General features: G+C 45.5%; 2 protein-coding genes across 4 annotated transcripts in view; both read left to right on the top strand.

Moving 5' to 3' along the window:
- wwp2 (WW domain containing E3 ubiquitin protein ligase 2) overlaps positions 1-3,217 on the top strand; it is a 43,828-nt gene extending 40,611 nt beyond the window's left edge. For all 3 annotated transcript variants that reach the window (XM_083893532.1, XM_083893530.1, XM_083893531.1), the window contains 5 exons: positions 84-204; positions 1,257-1,361; positions 1,465-1,561; positions 1,746-1,818; positions 2,638-3,217. In XM_083893532.1, coding sequence (XP_083749658.1) covers positions 84-204; positions 1,257-1,361; positions 1,465-1,561; positions 1,746-1,818; positions 2,638-2,737 — 496 coding nt within the window. In that variant the 3' untranslated portion in view covers positions 2,738-3,217. The remainder of the gene's footprint in view (positions 1-83; positions 205-1,256; positions 1,362-1,464; positions 1,562-1,745; positions 1,819-2,637) is intronic.
- A 1,796-nt stretch (positions 3,218-5,013) lies between these two features.
- The window catches only part of spg11 (SPG11 vesicle trafficking associated, spatacsin), a gene marked incomplete at its 5' end in the record, with an annotated part of 32,343 nt that continues 23,826 nt past the window's right edge, over positions 5,014-13,530 (top strand). The window contains 18 exons of the mRNA XM_083894334.1: positions 5,014-5,264; positions 6,255-6,433; positions 6,546-6,791; positions 6,875-7,094; positions 7,802-7,939; positions 8,207-8,580; positions 9,294-9,439; positions 10,041-10,185; positions 10,494-10,649; positions 10,740-10,900; positions 10,943-11,011; positions 11,092-11,268; positions 11,343-11,414; positions 11,508-11,635; positions 11,709-11,875; positions 11,957-12,377; positions 13,014-13,120; positions 13,203-13,348. Of these exons, the coding sequence (XP_083750460.1) occupies positions 5,014-5,264; positions 6,255-6,433; positions 6,546-6,791; positions 6,875-7,094; positions 7,802-7,939; positions 8,207-8,580; positions 9,294-9,439; positions 10,041-10,185; positions 10,494-10,649; positions 10,740-10,900; positions 10,943-11,011; positions 11,092-11,268; positions 11,343-11,414; positions 11,508-11,635; positions 11,709-11,875; positions 11,957-12,377; positions 13,014-13,120; positions 13,203-13,348 (3,303 nt within the window). The remainder of the gene's footprint in view (positions 5,265-6,254; positions 6,434-6,545; positions 6,792-6,874; positions 7,095-7,801; positions 7,940-8,206; positions 8,581-9,293; positions 9,440-10,040; positions 10,186-10,493; positions 10,650-10,739; positions 10,901-10,942; positions 11,012-11,091; positions 11,269-11,342; positions 11,415-11,507; positions 11,636-11,708; positions 11,876-11,956; positions 12,378-13,013; positions 13,121-13,202; positions 13,349-13,530) is intronic.

Genomic DNA, 13,530 nt, shown 5'->3' with positions numbered 1-13,530 from the left:
ACACACACACACACACCTGAGGAGGAGAGAACAGTGTTGAGAACACGTGTGTGTGTGTGTGTGTGTGTGTGTGTGTGTGTCAGTCTGTTGACAGACTGGAGGTTCACTCGTGGAGTCGAAGAACAAACCAAAGCTTTTCTGGACGGATTCAACGAGGTGGTTCCTCTGGAGTGGTTAAGATACTTTGATGAGAAGGAGCTGGAGGTACGAGCACATGTACAAATACACGCGTGTGTATGTATAAGTATGTGTATTTAACTGTGTATATGTAAGTGTATATATATATATCTAACTGTAATACAGACGATCAGTGACGCTTCACATATATAAATAAATATAAAATGATATAACTACAGTATAATCAAAGATGGCCGACAGGTGCTCACAGACCAATCAGGAGTCAGTGTTAGCTGTCAATCATGATGTCTGACCCATTTATTTATTCAAATATTGAACATTGAGGGGGCGGGGCTTATGACTTACTCTACTACAGCCACTGGTTCTGGTTCTGAATAAGCAAACTAACTTCCTGTGTGTGTGTGTGTGTGTACGTGTGTGTGTGTGTGTGTGTGTGTGTGTGTGTGTGTGTGTGTGTACGTGTGTGTGCGTGTGTGTGTGTGTACGTGTGGGTTTAATTGTGTTTGTTTGTGTGTTTCTTTCTATTTGTGTTTGTTTCTTTGTTTGTGTGTGTACGTACGTGCGTGTTTGTGTGTTTAATTGTGTTTGTTTGTTTCTTTGTGTTTCCTTCTATTTGTGTTTGTTTCTTTGTGTGTTTGTTTATTTGTTTGTGTGCGTGCGTGTCTGTGTGTTTGTATTTAATTGTGTTTTTGTGTTTCTTTTGTTTCTTTTTTGTTTGTTTGTTTGTGTGTGTGCGTGCGTGCGTGCATTTGTGTGATTGTGTGTTTAATTGTGTTTGTTTCTTTGTGTGTCTGTTTGTTTGTGTGTTTGTTTCTATTTGTGTTTGTTTCTTTGTGTGTCTGTTTGTTTGTGTGTTTGTTTCTTTGTTTGTGTGTGTTTCTGTGTTTATTCATGTGTGTGTGTGTGTGTTCGTGTGTGTTTGTTTCTTTGTGTGTGTGTGTGTTTCTGTGTTTTTTTATGTGTGTGTGTTTGTTTCTTTGTGTGTGTGTTTCTGTGTTTATTCATGTGTGTGTGTGTTTGTGTTTGTTTCTTTGTGTGTGTGTGTGTTGTTTCTTTGTGTGTGTGTGTGTGTTTTGTTTCTTTGTGTTTTGTTTCTTTGTTTCTTTGTGTGTGTCCAGCTGATGCTCTGTGGGATGCAGGAGATCGACATGTCAGACTGGCAGAGGAACACGATCTACAGACACTACACAAAGAACAGCAAACAGATCCACTGGTTCTGGCAGGTACGCACACACACACACACACACACACACACACACACACACACACACACACACCTGTGTGGTTGTGTGTGCGTCATGTGACGAGCGCGTTGTTGTCGTGCAGGTGGTGAAGGACATGGACAACGAGAAGAGAATCCGTCTTCTTCAGTTTGTGACAGGAACCTGTCGACTTCCTGTCGGAGGCTTCAATGAGCTCATCGGTAAAATCACAGGCTTTTATTGTGAAACTAAAACAGGAAGTGTTGAAAAGTCAGTGAAGACGTCTTTAAAAGACTTTTGTGATCAAAAAAATGTTGTTTGTCTTTTTGATAATCTCCGATCATTTAAATAAAAAGATGTTTGTTGTTTTATTGTGGTTGTTTTTCTTCTTCTTCCTGTCTGCAGGAAGTAACGGTCCCCAGAAGTTCTGCATCGACAAAGTGGGGAAAGAGACTTGGCTTCCAAGAAGTCACACATGGTGAGCTTAGCTTGATGCTAACAGTACATTTTCATTTGTTCTCCCATGTCTTCTCGCCTCAGACGAAAGTAAGCTGCTAGCTGCTATGCATAGAGCTAACCTTCACTTATGCTAGCACTAACCACTACCTATGCTACAAATTTTACAGCTAACCACCATGCTATTTCTAACCTATACCTAAGCTACAGCTAACCATGATGCTAGTGCTGACCACTACCTATGCTACAGCTAACCACAATGCTAGTGCCAACCACTACCTATGCTACAGCTAACCGCGATGCTAGTGCCGACCACTACCTATGCTACAGCTAACCACGATGCTAGTGCCAACCACTACCTATGCTACAGCTAACCACGATGCTAGTGCCAACCACTACCTATGCTACAGCTAACCACAATGCTTGTGCAACCAGTATGACGCTCCAAAGTGAGCTGGGTTGTAATCTGTTTTTTTTTACCGTTTCCCATTAATGTGTATGTGGGAATTCTTTGCAGTTTTGCGCACTGTTCCCGATCAAACCGCACGTTTTGATGTAGGATGTGTGGGCTTTTTCGTATTCTAACGACTGCTAGCTGCTATGCATAGAGCTAACCTTCACTTATGCTAGCGCTAACCACTACCTATGCTACAGCTAGCCACAATGCTACTGCCAACCACAATGCTGGTGCCAACCACTACCTATGCTACAGCTAACCACGATGCTTGTGCAACCACATCTCTACGTTAAAGTGTGACGCTCCAAAGTGAGCTGGGTTGAAAGCGCTCTATTTATTGCGACAAACTTCATGTGACTCCTCCCCCTTTTCCCTCGCCCACAGCTTCAACCGCCTTGACCTGCCGCCGTACCGAAGTCTGGAGCAACTGCGAGAGAAACTGCTGTTCGCCATCGAGGAGACGGAGGGGTTCGGTCAAGAGTGACGAGACAAGGGCGAGAGGGGGCGGGGAAACAAAATGGCCGAAGGAGGCGGGGAAACAAAATGGCCGGAGGAGGAGTTGTACATTCAATGGGACAGTTTTTGTTTTTGTTGTTATTGATAATGAAATAAAGTTTTCATTTGTTAAACACAGGGCGGAGAAATAGCCCAATCACAGTCGGTCAGGGCGATCATGTGACCTGTGTGTGTGTGTGTGTGTGTGTGTGTGTGAGTGTGAGAGAGAGAGAGAGAGAGAGAGGGCGACACACACACACACAGAATTATATTTGTCTCGGCTCAGAAAAAAAACAGCCGTTTTAAACATTTTAGAAAAGGCGCCTCGACAGGAAGTGGGCGTGTGTTTGTACAGGAAGTGACATGACGGACACTTTTGTCCGACAGACGTGACTTTATTATTTTTTATTATTTTCCTGTTCAGTGTGAAATTCAGCAAAAAATAATATCACAGTCTCATGTACATAACAACAACAACAACAACAACAAATAAAAATAAATGAAATTTCATTCTCGAGTTGTGTCGATGCTTTTTATTTATTTATTTACCGGGATTTTTAAATAAGCTTTTTTGATGACGAGATATAAAATAACTAGCCTACGCTGTCGGGGGCCGACAGCAAGGGGTTTATCCGCAAACTTGTCCAATCCTCAACTTTCCAATATACCCAAAGTATACGCACTCGCACCTGCCACTAACTGTTTTAATTAATTATTAATAAATTCTGTTAAATATTATGATATAATGCTGACTACACTTTATACATGTGCAAAGTATCCATATAAACTCCATATTGAACACAGAATACATGAACTCATACATTTCTCTCTAGTTTTTAATAAAACTAGTTAACCTATTATACCTTGTTAAATATTATGAATACTAAAATGCTAACCACACCTGCCATATCTTCAAAGTGTCCAAATGTCATGAAAAAGCTACACTATGTTTATTACATTTCATGAAAACGCTACAATATGTTCAAACTTTCCATTCAATGCATTAAAAAAGAAATGGAGGCTTAACTATATTTTTTAAGTTAACCAGTTAACTTATTATGTAACTATTACCAATCATAGCCAAAGTAATAATGATTGTACTTGTAGATAGTTGTTACATGAATCATTGTACAACATTTTAAGGGAATATCTCCATCAGTCTGGAAGATAAAGCCCAAAATGTGTTTTTAGCATAATAAATTAATTAATTTGCTAATTAATAATAAAGCTACAAAGCAAAACTTTGGAAGATACAGGCGAAAATATGGTTTTTATATCATTAATTAATTAATAAAAATGGTAGACAGCTCAAAATCAATAGGGATCATCTACAGGGGGTATATGACCCATAAAAAAAAAATTGGTCCGATTCCATAATATCCGCACGCGTTTCTCGCGGATATTAAACTCGGCTTAAACGGAGTTTGATTAAACCACCGTCACTCTTGCTAATGTCCCCAGTAGGGGGCAGTATAATCACAAAATTATTATTATTATTATTATTCAAGCTTAAACAAGTGGAAAAAAACAATTTCATGACAAAAGTTAGAACTTTAAGTTCAAATGTTTGTGATGTTATTAGGGCGCCCCCTGGTGATCAAGTTGTTATTGACTCTGAAAAATAAAACCTGCGTTAAAAAAAATATAAAATATTTCTTTGTGATGTTTTTTAGAGGGGCTCAGTGGATCAAATACTTTACTGTACTTTACTTTGTTTTATATATATAATATATATATATATATATATATATATACATATACACATATATATTTAAATACATATATATATACACATATATATTTATATATACATATATACGTATATATATGGGTATATATATATATATATATATATATACTATATAAAACTCCATTTTCCATTTCGTTACTACCAAAAAACAACAGAAGAAGATTATCAGGTATTATGGTCTGTATTATAGAGCGAGTCGAGCAGAGACAGGAATTGAACCCACGCTTTTTTAATACTTTTACTTTAGTTTTACATCATAAAATTACTTTTGATATCAAAGTACAGTAATTATCATAAACTTTAAGACTTTTAACTTATATATTACCAATCTACGATAGACTGATCAGAGCATCGGAAATCGATTATATGGACTGTGGAGCTCTTCTCCTATTGGTCAGACTGGGTCAGCTGACTGGAGTCACGTGTCACGTGACTGCGCTGCTGTTTACATGACAGGAAGAAGAAGAAGAAGAGGAACCACAACAAGAACCATAACAAGAACCATAACAAGAACCATGTTGGAGTCTCTTCCGCGGCCGCAGAGCAGCGTCACAGTGGTCGCTGTCATCCCGGAGAACCAGCGCTGTGCTGCGGTCCCGGACATCCGCAGAGCGGAGCTCGCTCCCGGCGGCGGCTCCGTGCTCGCCTGCGTGCTGGAGCTCCGGGGCCACGGAGGCGGCGGAGGAGGAGGAGGCGGGAGGTTGGTGGTGTGGGACGCGGCGGACAGAGAGGCGCCTCCGGCGGCGGTGGACGACAACTGCTCCGAGTGAGTGACAGAGTTTTTAAACTAAATAATACTTGTATTTGTTTGATTAGGTTCTGAGGGGGTTTTTATGGAGGTTCTGGGGAGGTTCTGATGAGGTTTTTATGGAGGTTCTGAGGAGGTTCTTATGGAGGTTCTGAGGAGGTTCTTATGAAGGTTCTTATGGAGGTTCTGAGGAGATTTTTATGGAGGTTCTGAGGAGGTACTTATGGAGATTTTAAGGAGGTTTTGAAGAGATTTTGAGGAGAATTTGAGGAGGTGCTGAGGATATTTTTATGGAGATTTTGAGGAGGTTTTTAGGAGATTTTGAGGAGGTGCTGAGGAGATGAGGAGGTTCTGGGTCCAGTATCAGTCTTTGCTCTGTGTTTCTATCGCAGTTCGTTTCTCTTTGGAAAGTCCTGGGTCAGGCTTTCTAGAATTAGATTGTGGTTCAGAACTGTCTCCTCTGTCTCCCCTCTGGCCTCCATTTGTCCTTTCACCCCAACCTGTCCAGGCAGACGCTGTATGCAGTTAGACCTGTGTCAATCATCTAGAGCAGGGGTCACCAACGTGGTGCCCGCGGGCACCTGGTAGCCCGCAGGCAGCCAATACGGTGCCCGCGGACTCACTTCACTTCACCTCACTTGCATGTATCCGTATGATCGCTCAGTAAAATATCTTTGATATTGTTTATAAAAACTGGTAATCGTTAGGAGTAAGCACTGGAATGAATGTGTATGCAGTTGAATGCATAATATTAATCATTTAAATGGTAAACAAACAAAAAAATATTATATGGTAGCCCTCCATATTATTTTTTACCCTTAAGGTAGCTCTCTGTCTCAAAAAGGTTGGTGACCCCTGATCTAGAGAATAACAAATATATATAATATAAAGATCTCAGATCCAGACGGACAGCGACTCAAAGCCTGTGTCCACCTCCTGTCCATCGAGCTGTCACTTCAGACAAATCAAATCTAAGATTATTTGTATTTTTTCTCTATGTTGTTGTAGTTTTTCCTGGGAGGAGGTGAGCGTCCAGAGCAGCAGCTTCAGACTCCTGAGTGTGGCATCAGACTGTGAGCTGAAACTGCTGGAGGTGAAATCAGAGCGTCCAGCGTCCGTCTCTGTTCACTGTGTCTGTCGATGTCCTGCAGACGAGCTGCTGCAGACGCTCACACAGCAGGAGCCCAGTGAGTTCTTCTTCTTCTTCTTCTTCTTCTTCTTCTTCTTCTTCTTCTTCTTCTTCTTCTTCTTCTTCCTCTGAACGCTAACGTGTGTCGTTGTGTTGTTGTTGTGTTTCAGGCGTGTCTGAGCTGCGGTCGCTGCACGTCTTGTCGTTCGCCGCCGGCCGATGTCTCGCGTTGCTGAACGACGACTATCTGCTGCAGCTGCAGTGGCGGCGACCGCAGGAGGAGGCGGAGCAGGAGGCGGAGCAGGAGGCGGAGCCACAGATGACGTTGACCTGCCGCCGCGTGGGGGCGTCGGCCGCCGTCCATCACTGCGTCTGCAGAGACGTCCTCTTCACCCTCAGCTCCTCTGGACTCATCTGTATCCTGAAAATATATATATATTTTTTTGTTATCTTCAAATTACCCAGCAGGCTTTTCTTTAACCCCGCCCCCTCCGCTCAGGTGTGTATGACATCACTGACGGCCGTCTGCTGGCGAGCGTGGACGTCCCTTCTTACCTGAGCTCCGTCCAGGTGGACGATGACGACGTCCTCTCGTCGTGTCCCGTCCTCTCGTCGTCCTCGTCCTTCTGCGTCGTCCAGGTGTCAGCTGACCTCAGCACGGCCGTCGCTGTCACTCAAAGTCACGACGCCGTCGCCGTCGACCTCGACCTCTACTTCAGGTGAGAATTAAACCAGTTTAATATCGTTATTTTAAAGAGTTTCTTTGCTCCAAATAACAAAGAAACTTTTCCTGACTTTTGACCTGGGAAAAAATCACCTTTACACACTCGTTTCAATGGGAATTCAGATTTTTTTTCCCTCAAAATTCAGATTTTTTTTCTTAAAATTCTGGAGAAAAAAAATAATCTTAAAATTCTGGAATTTTTTTTCTTAAAATTCTCGAATTTTTTTCCCTTAAAATTCTGGAATTTTTTCCCCTTAAAATTCTGGATTTTTTTTCCTTAAAATTCTGGATTTTTTTCCCTTAAAATTCTGAATTTTTCCCCCTTAAAATTCTGGATTTTTTTTTCTTAAAATTCTGGATTTTTTTCCTTAAAACTCTGCATTTGTTTTTTCTTAAAATTAAGATATTTTTTTTTCTGAAAATTCTGAAGAAAAAAATTCTGGATTTTTTTCTTAAAGTTCTGGTGGAAAAAAATTCAGAAAATTCAGGAATATTTTTTCTGAAAATTCTGGATATTTTTTCCTGAAAATTCAGATTTTTTTTCCTGAAAATTCAGATTTTTTTTCCTGAAAATTCAGATTTTTTTCCCCATGAAAATTCTGATAATTTTTTTTTCTTAAAATTCAGAAAATGTCCAGTTTCTTGAAAACCCTCTGGCTCAAACAGACAAACCAACATGACGCTGATCTGTTTCTCCTGCAGAATGTTTCCACACCACCTGCTGTGTGCAGCGCCCCCTGCTGGCCCCGCTCTGCGTGCACAGCAGCCTGCAGACCAGGACAGTCTGCTGAGCTCCAGCTGCAGCCTCGCCGACCTCGGCTCGACCTTCAGCACCGACCGGTAATCTGAGTCCTCGCACTGGCAGTTTGATCAAAGCAAGGATACGAATGAACCTAATCTCAACATAATCTAGATTATATGATCTGAGGGTGTTGTTGTAAATCCACTTTACGGAGAAACTTGTTAGTGGGGATTTTAATCTTTGGTTCATTGTTGGTTACCATGGTGATTCACCTCAATAAGTAGTGAACCATCTTTTTTAGGTTAAATCCTGATATAATCCAGATTATCTCAGTTTGACTCTCCGTGCTCTGACTTCACCTGCAGGTCCTGGGAAGCTCGTCTGTCCTCCATGTGCAGCAGAGCTCAGCAGGATCCAGGATCCTCCTCCTCCTCCTCCTGGTCCTCCTCCCTTCCTCACCAGGCTCCGCCCTCGTCCCACCAGGCTCCGCCCTCGTCCCGCAGCAGAATCCCTCGCGGCTTCACGACCGCCACGTTCTCCGCCCCGCAGTCGTCCCGGCCGACGCTGATCTCCGTCTCAGAGTTTTCCGTCCTGCTCACCTTCGTCTCCCCCGGCAACCAACGCACCACAGTGGCATCATGGGAACTGGAGTCCGGAGCAGTGAGCTCACACCAGGTGGAAGGAGAGGCTGCTGCGGTCCAACGCTGTGGAGAGAGACAACACACACTGCTGCTGACCGGTCAGTGTCAACACATAAATTCAGATTTTTTTTCCTCAAAATTCAGATTTTTTTCCCCTCAAAATTAAAAAAAAAAAAAAACATTTCCTCAGAATTACAATATTTTTTTCCCTCAGAATTCCGTTTTTTTCCTATAAATACTGATTATTTTTTTTAATCAAAAATCCAGAATTTTTTTTCCCGTCAGAATCCTGATTTATTCTTTTTTCTCTCGAAATTTAGAATTTTTCCCCTCAAATTTCAGATTCTCTCCCTTGAGTTCCAAAAATATGAATAAGCAGATGAATTCAGTTTCACTATTTAACCATTCAGAGTGCAACACTGCCACCTGCTGGGTGAACAGAGAAATGACATCTATGCTAATGTGTCGGGAGAATAATGAAATAAAATAATACATTTAGAATAGTTACACAGTCTAATATGTAAAAATAAATAAACAATATGTCTGTTTGTCTGTCTGTCTGTCTGTCTGTCTGTCTGTCTGTCTGTCTGTCTGTCTGTCTTTCTGTCTGTCTGTCTGTCTGTCTGTCTGTCTCTCTCTCTCTCTGTCTGTCTGTCTGTCTGTCTGTCTGTCTGTCTGTCTGTCTGTCTGTCTGTCTTTCTGTCTTTCTGTCTGTCTGTCTGTCTGTCTGTCTGTCTGTCTGTCTCTCTCTCTCTCTCTCTGTCTGTCTGTCTGTCTGTCTGTCTGTCTGTCTGTCTGTCTGTGTCTCCAGAGGACGGTGTCCTGCAGGTCTTGTTCTCAGTGTCTCAGCAGGACTTGCTCAGCAGACTCATGCTCTTTGGCAGCGCAGCGACTGTAGACGCAGTGTGTCACCTGAACAGCTGGGGGCGCTGCTCCATCCCCATCCACGCCCTGCAGGTAGGAGGCCACTCCCGCCTGTCGACAGCAGGGGGCGCTGTGGTTATTTCAGTGTTTGTATTCTAATGTGGGCACGGTTGTATATAATATGGGCGTGGCTGAATGCTAGTGTGGGCGTGGTTGTATTCAAATGTGGGCGTATGCTAATGTCAGTGTGGTTGTATGCAAATGTTGGTGTGGTTGTATTCTAATGTGGGCGTGGTTGTATTCCAATGTGGGCGTGGTTGTATGCTAATGTGGGCATGGTTGTATTCAAATGTGGGCGTGGTTGTATGCTAATGTGGGTGTGGTTGTATTGTAATGTAGGTGTGGTTGTATGCTAATGTGGGCGTGGTTGTATGCTAATGTGGGCGTGGTGGTATGCTCATGTGGGCGTGGTGGTATGCTAATGTGGGCGTGGTGGTATGATAATGTGGGTGTGGTTGTATGCTAATGTGGGCGTGGTTGTATTGTAATGTGGGCGTGGTTGTATGCAAATGTTGATGTGGTTGTATTCAAATGTGGGCGTGGGTGTATGCTAATGCAGGAGTGTTTGTATGCTAATGTGATCATATGACAATGTGGGCGTGGCTGTATAGTAATGTGGGCGTGGTCACGACAGGCTGGACTGAAGAACCGTCAGCTGGACACGGTCGACTTTTACCTGAAGAGCAAAGAAAATCTCCTGATCTCCACGACGACGACGTTCGCAGCTGCAGATCAGACGACGACGACGACGACGACGTCCACGCCGAGTCTGACCGAGAGTACGTTTATCACCGATGTTACGTCTTTGTTATCGCTGTATTTCTTTGTCGTGATGCTGAACAATAAGTTTAATGCTTCATTTCACTGTGGAAACTGACGTTTGTAAACCACTCACTCTCCCTGCACCAAAGTCCATAGAGAAAACCAGTGATTTTAACATCACAGCAACACAGGAGTTCACAGGAGTTGTTGATCCACTGCTGCCTCCATCACTGAGTTACTATGACTGATTTTGTCAAATTTGGCGATGTGCATGTGTGTGTGTGCGTGTGTGTGTGCATGTGTGTGTGTGTGTGTGTGTGTGCAGGTGTGCAGCAGTTGTGTCCTGCCTTAGACCTCCTCTGCTCGTCCGTCAGAGACTCACACAGTGAAGCTCAGAGTCGTCAGTTTTCAGAGCAGCTGCTCAACATCACGCTGAACTTTGTCAACACACAGATCCGCTGTGTGCTGACCGACACACAACGTGAGTACGCGCACACGCACGCACGCACACACACACACACACACACACACACACACACAGTGGTTCACAGTCTCTGTGTTGTGTCTTCAGATGAGGACGCAGGTGTACGGAGCTGCGTGGACGTCCTGGACCGGTATCTCACCGAACTGAGGAGCTACATGAAGAGATTCCCGTGGCCTACAGGAAGTGACGTCTCCAGCACGGACTCTGCTCCTGCTCCTGCTCCTGCTCCTGCTCCTGCTCCTGCTCCTGCTCCTGCTCCTGCTCCTGCTCCTGCTCCTGCTCCTGCTCCTGCTCCTGCTCCTGCTCCTGCTCCGGTGGAGGACGAGGACGAGGACGAGTGGGAGCAGCTCCCGACTGAGGTGACGTTTGAAAACCGCGTTACCCCGCTGTGACTGCAGGAGACCGTTTGTTTATTTCGCGTGTCTGCCGTGTCACACAGGAAGTGGTCCGCCGCTCCGTCTTGACCAATCAGATCCCCCGAGCTCAGGCCGTCCTGAGGAGGCGGGGCCGCCCGGAGCAGCGTCTGACGGCTCTGAGGACGGAGGGTCTGCGGCAGGTCTTCTCCTGCCTGAGGAGGCGAGACCTGCAGACCGCTAACACACTGCTAGCTAACATGGTCAGGACACACACACACACACACACACACACACACACAGTGACGAGAAACTGACGTGTGTGTGTGTGTTTCAGGGTTTCAGTGTGAAGCAGCAGCTCCACAGTGTCTGTCTTTACACCGACGACAAGGACCTGAGGGAGTTTGTGGTGAGTCGGCGCTAACGGACGTGATCTCCTCGTGATCACGTGTGAACACGACCAGACTCTCTCTCTCTGTGTCTCTCTCTCTCGCTCGCTCAGGTGGAGGAGCTGTGTAGGCGGAGTTATTTCCCAGAGGAGGAGCTTCAGAGTGTGGAGTTGATCAGACTCGTGGAGAAGCTGGGACCTCCGTCCAGGTCCTGCTGCCCTGAAAACTCCACCTGTCTCAGGTGAACATCATCAGCTCTGTCGTCGCTCCACCATCGTACTCCAGGTATGACGGTGGTTTTTCCTGGTTTTCAGACTCGCCGAGACGGGAGTGGACCAGCGGGTTCTGGACGAGCTGATCGGACACGGAGGTTCTGAAGGCGAGGAGCTGAAGCTCTGGAAGAACCTCAGACTGGACTGGGTCAGGAACTGGGACCAGAGCTGCCAGACGGCCGTCCTCCTGTCCAGACTGGAGCACACAGGTGAGAACATGGCTTCATCATCATCATCATCATCATCATCATCATCATCATCATCTTCACCATCTTTGTTTCCATCATCAGAGCTGACTTCCTGTGAGCCTGCAGCGCTGTGGCGTTACCTGACCTCCTTCCACGACCGGCACAGTGTAATCACCTGGATCCAGGACCAGGACGCTGCTGCTGCTGGTGGTGGTGGTGGTGGTGGTGGTGGTGGTGGTGGCGCCCCCCTGTGGCCCCAGTTGTCCCCAGAGCTGGTGAACAACCACACACTGTGCAGCACCTACATGAGGGAGACGGTCCTGGACCTTCTGTCCAGCAGAGGACAGTTTGTCCCTGACGAGCTCTCACATCTGGAGAAGCTGCTGTGGAGGCTGGCTCAGGGGGGAGGAGTCATGGCGGCTCCGCCCCCTCCTGTCCTTCATCACCTACACAGCCTCTTCATCACCTTCTGTCTGGAACACGACCTGCAGTTCCTGCTCTACACCTACCTGGAGCACCACAGGTGAGAGGGTGAGGGAGCGAGTGAGGGTGAGGGGGTGAGAGTGAGAGGGTGAGGGTGAGAGAGAGGGTGAGAGAGAGAGAGAGGGTGAGAGTGAGAGAGGGTGAGGGTGAGGGTGAGAGAGAGGGTGAGAGTGAGAGTGAGAGGGTGAGGGTGAGGGTGAGAGAGAGAGAGAGAGAGGGTGAGAGTGAGAGAGGGTGAGGGTGAGGGTGAGAGAGAGGGTGAGGGTGAGTGAGAGGGTGAGGGTGAGAGAGAGGGTGAGAGTGAGTGAGAGGGTGAGAGAGAGAGGGTGAGGGTGAGAGGGTGAGGGTGAGAGAGAGAGGGTGAGAGGGTGAGGGTGAGTGAGAGAGGGTGAGAGTGAGAGTGAGAGGGTGAGAGAGAGAGGGTGAGAGTGAGAGAGAGGGTGAGAGTGAGAGTGAGAGGGTGAGTGAGGGGGTGAGAGAGAGAGGGTGAGGGAGAGAGAGAGAGAGGGAGTTAGAGAGGGTGAGAGTGAGAGAGAGATGGGTTGAGAGGGTGACGGAGGATGAGAGAGATGGGGTGAGAAAGAGGGTGAGAAGGTGAGAGAGTGAGAGAGAGTGAGTTTGAGCTCAGTGTGGTTTGTAAACTGTGTTGTTGTTTTTTTCTGTGTCCTCTCCACAGATTAACTCCCAGGAACTGCCCCCTACTGACCGATCAGAGTATGACAGAGAACCATCCCTGGTTTGAGATGATGGTGAAAATCCAGGAGATCACCACTGATCTGTCAGGTGACAGGAACATGAACCTCAAAGACAGTTATATATATGTTATATATATGTGTGTTATATATAAAGATGTGTATTCCTTCAGATCCAGGTCTTCTCTTCCAGTCCAGCCTCACCACTGCTCAGGTTGTGTTAGCAGGAAGTCAAGCGTCTCTGAGCTCTCTGTTGTTAGAGGGTCACAGTTCACTGGCTCTGGCTGCTGTCATGTTCAGCCCTGGAGGAATCGACCAGGTGACCTCATTCACTCACTCATTCATTCATTCAGTCAGTCATTCAGTCATTCATTCAGTCAGTCAGTCATTCATTCAGTCAGTCAGTCATTCAGTCATTCAGTCAGTCAGTCATTCATTCATTCATTCATTCAGTCAGTCATTCGTTCATTCATTTAGTCAGACAGTCATTCATTGGTTCAT

Source organism: Microchirus variegatus (assembly GCF_963457635.1).
Source record: "Microchirus variegatus genome assembly, chromosome: 8".
Classification (NCBI taxonomy): Eukaryota; Metazoa; Chordata; class Actinopteri; order Pleuronectiformes; family Soleidae; genus Microchirus; species Microchirus variegatus.
The sequence above is the reverse complement of the archived record's forward strand: the minus strand, read 5'-3'. Positions and strand labels throughout refer to the sequence as shown.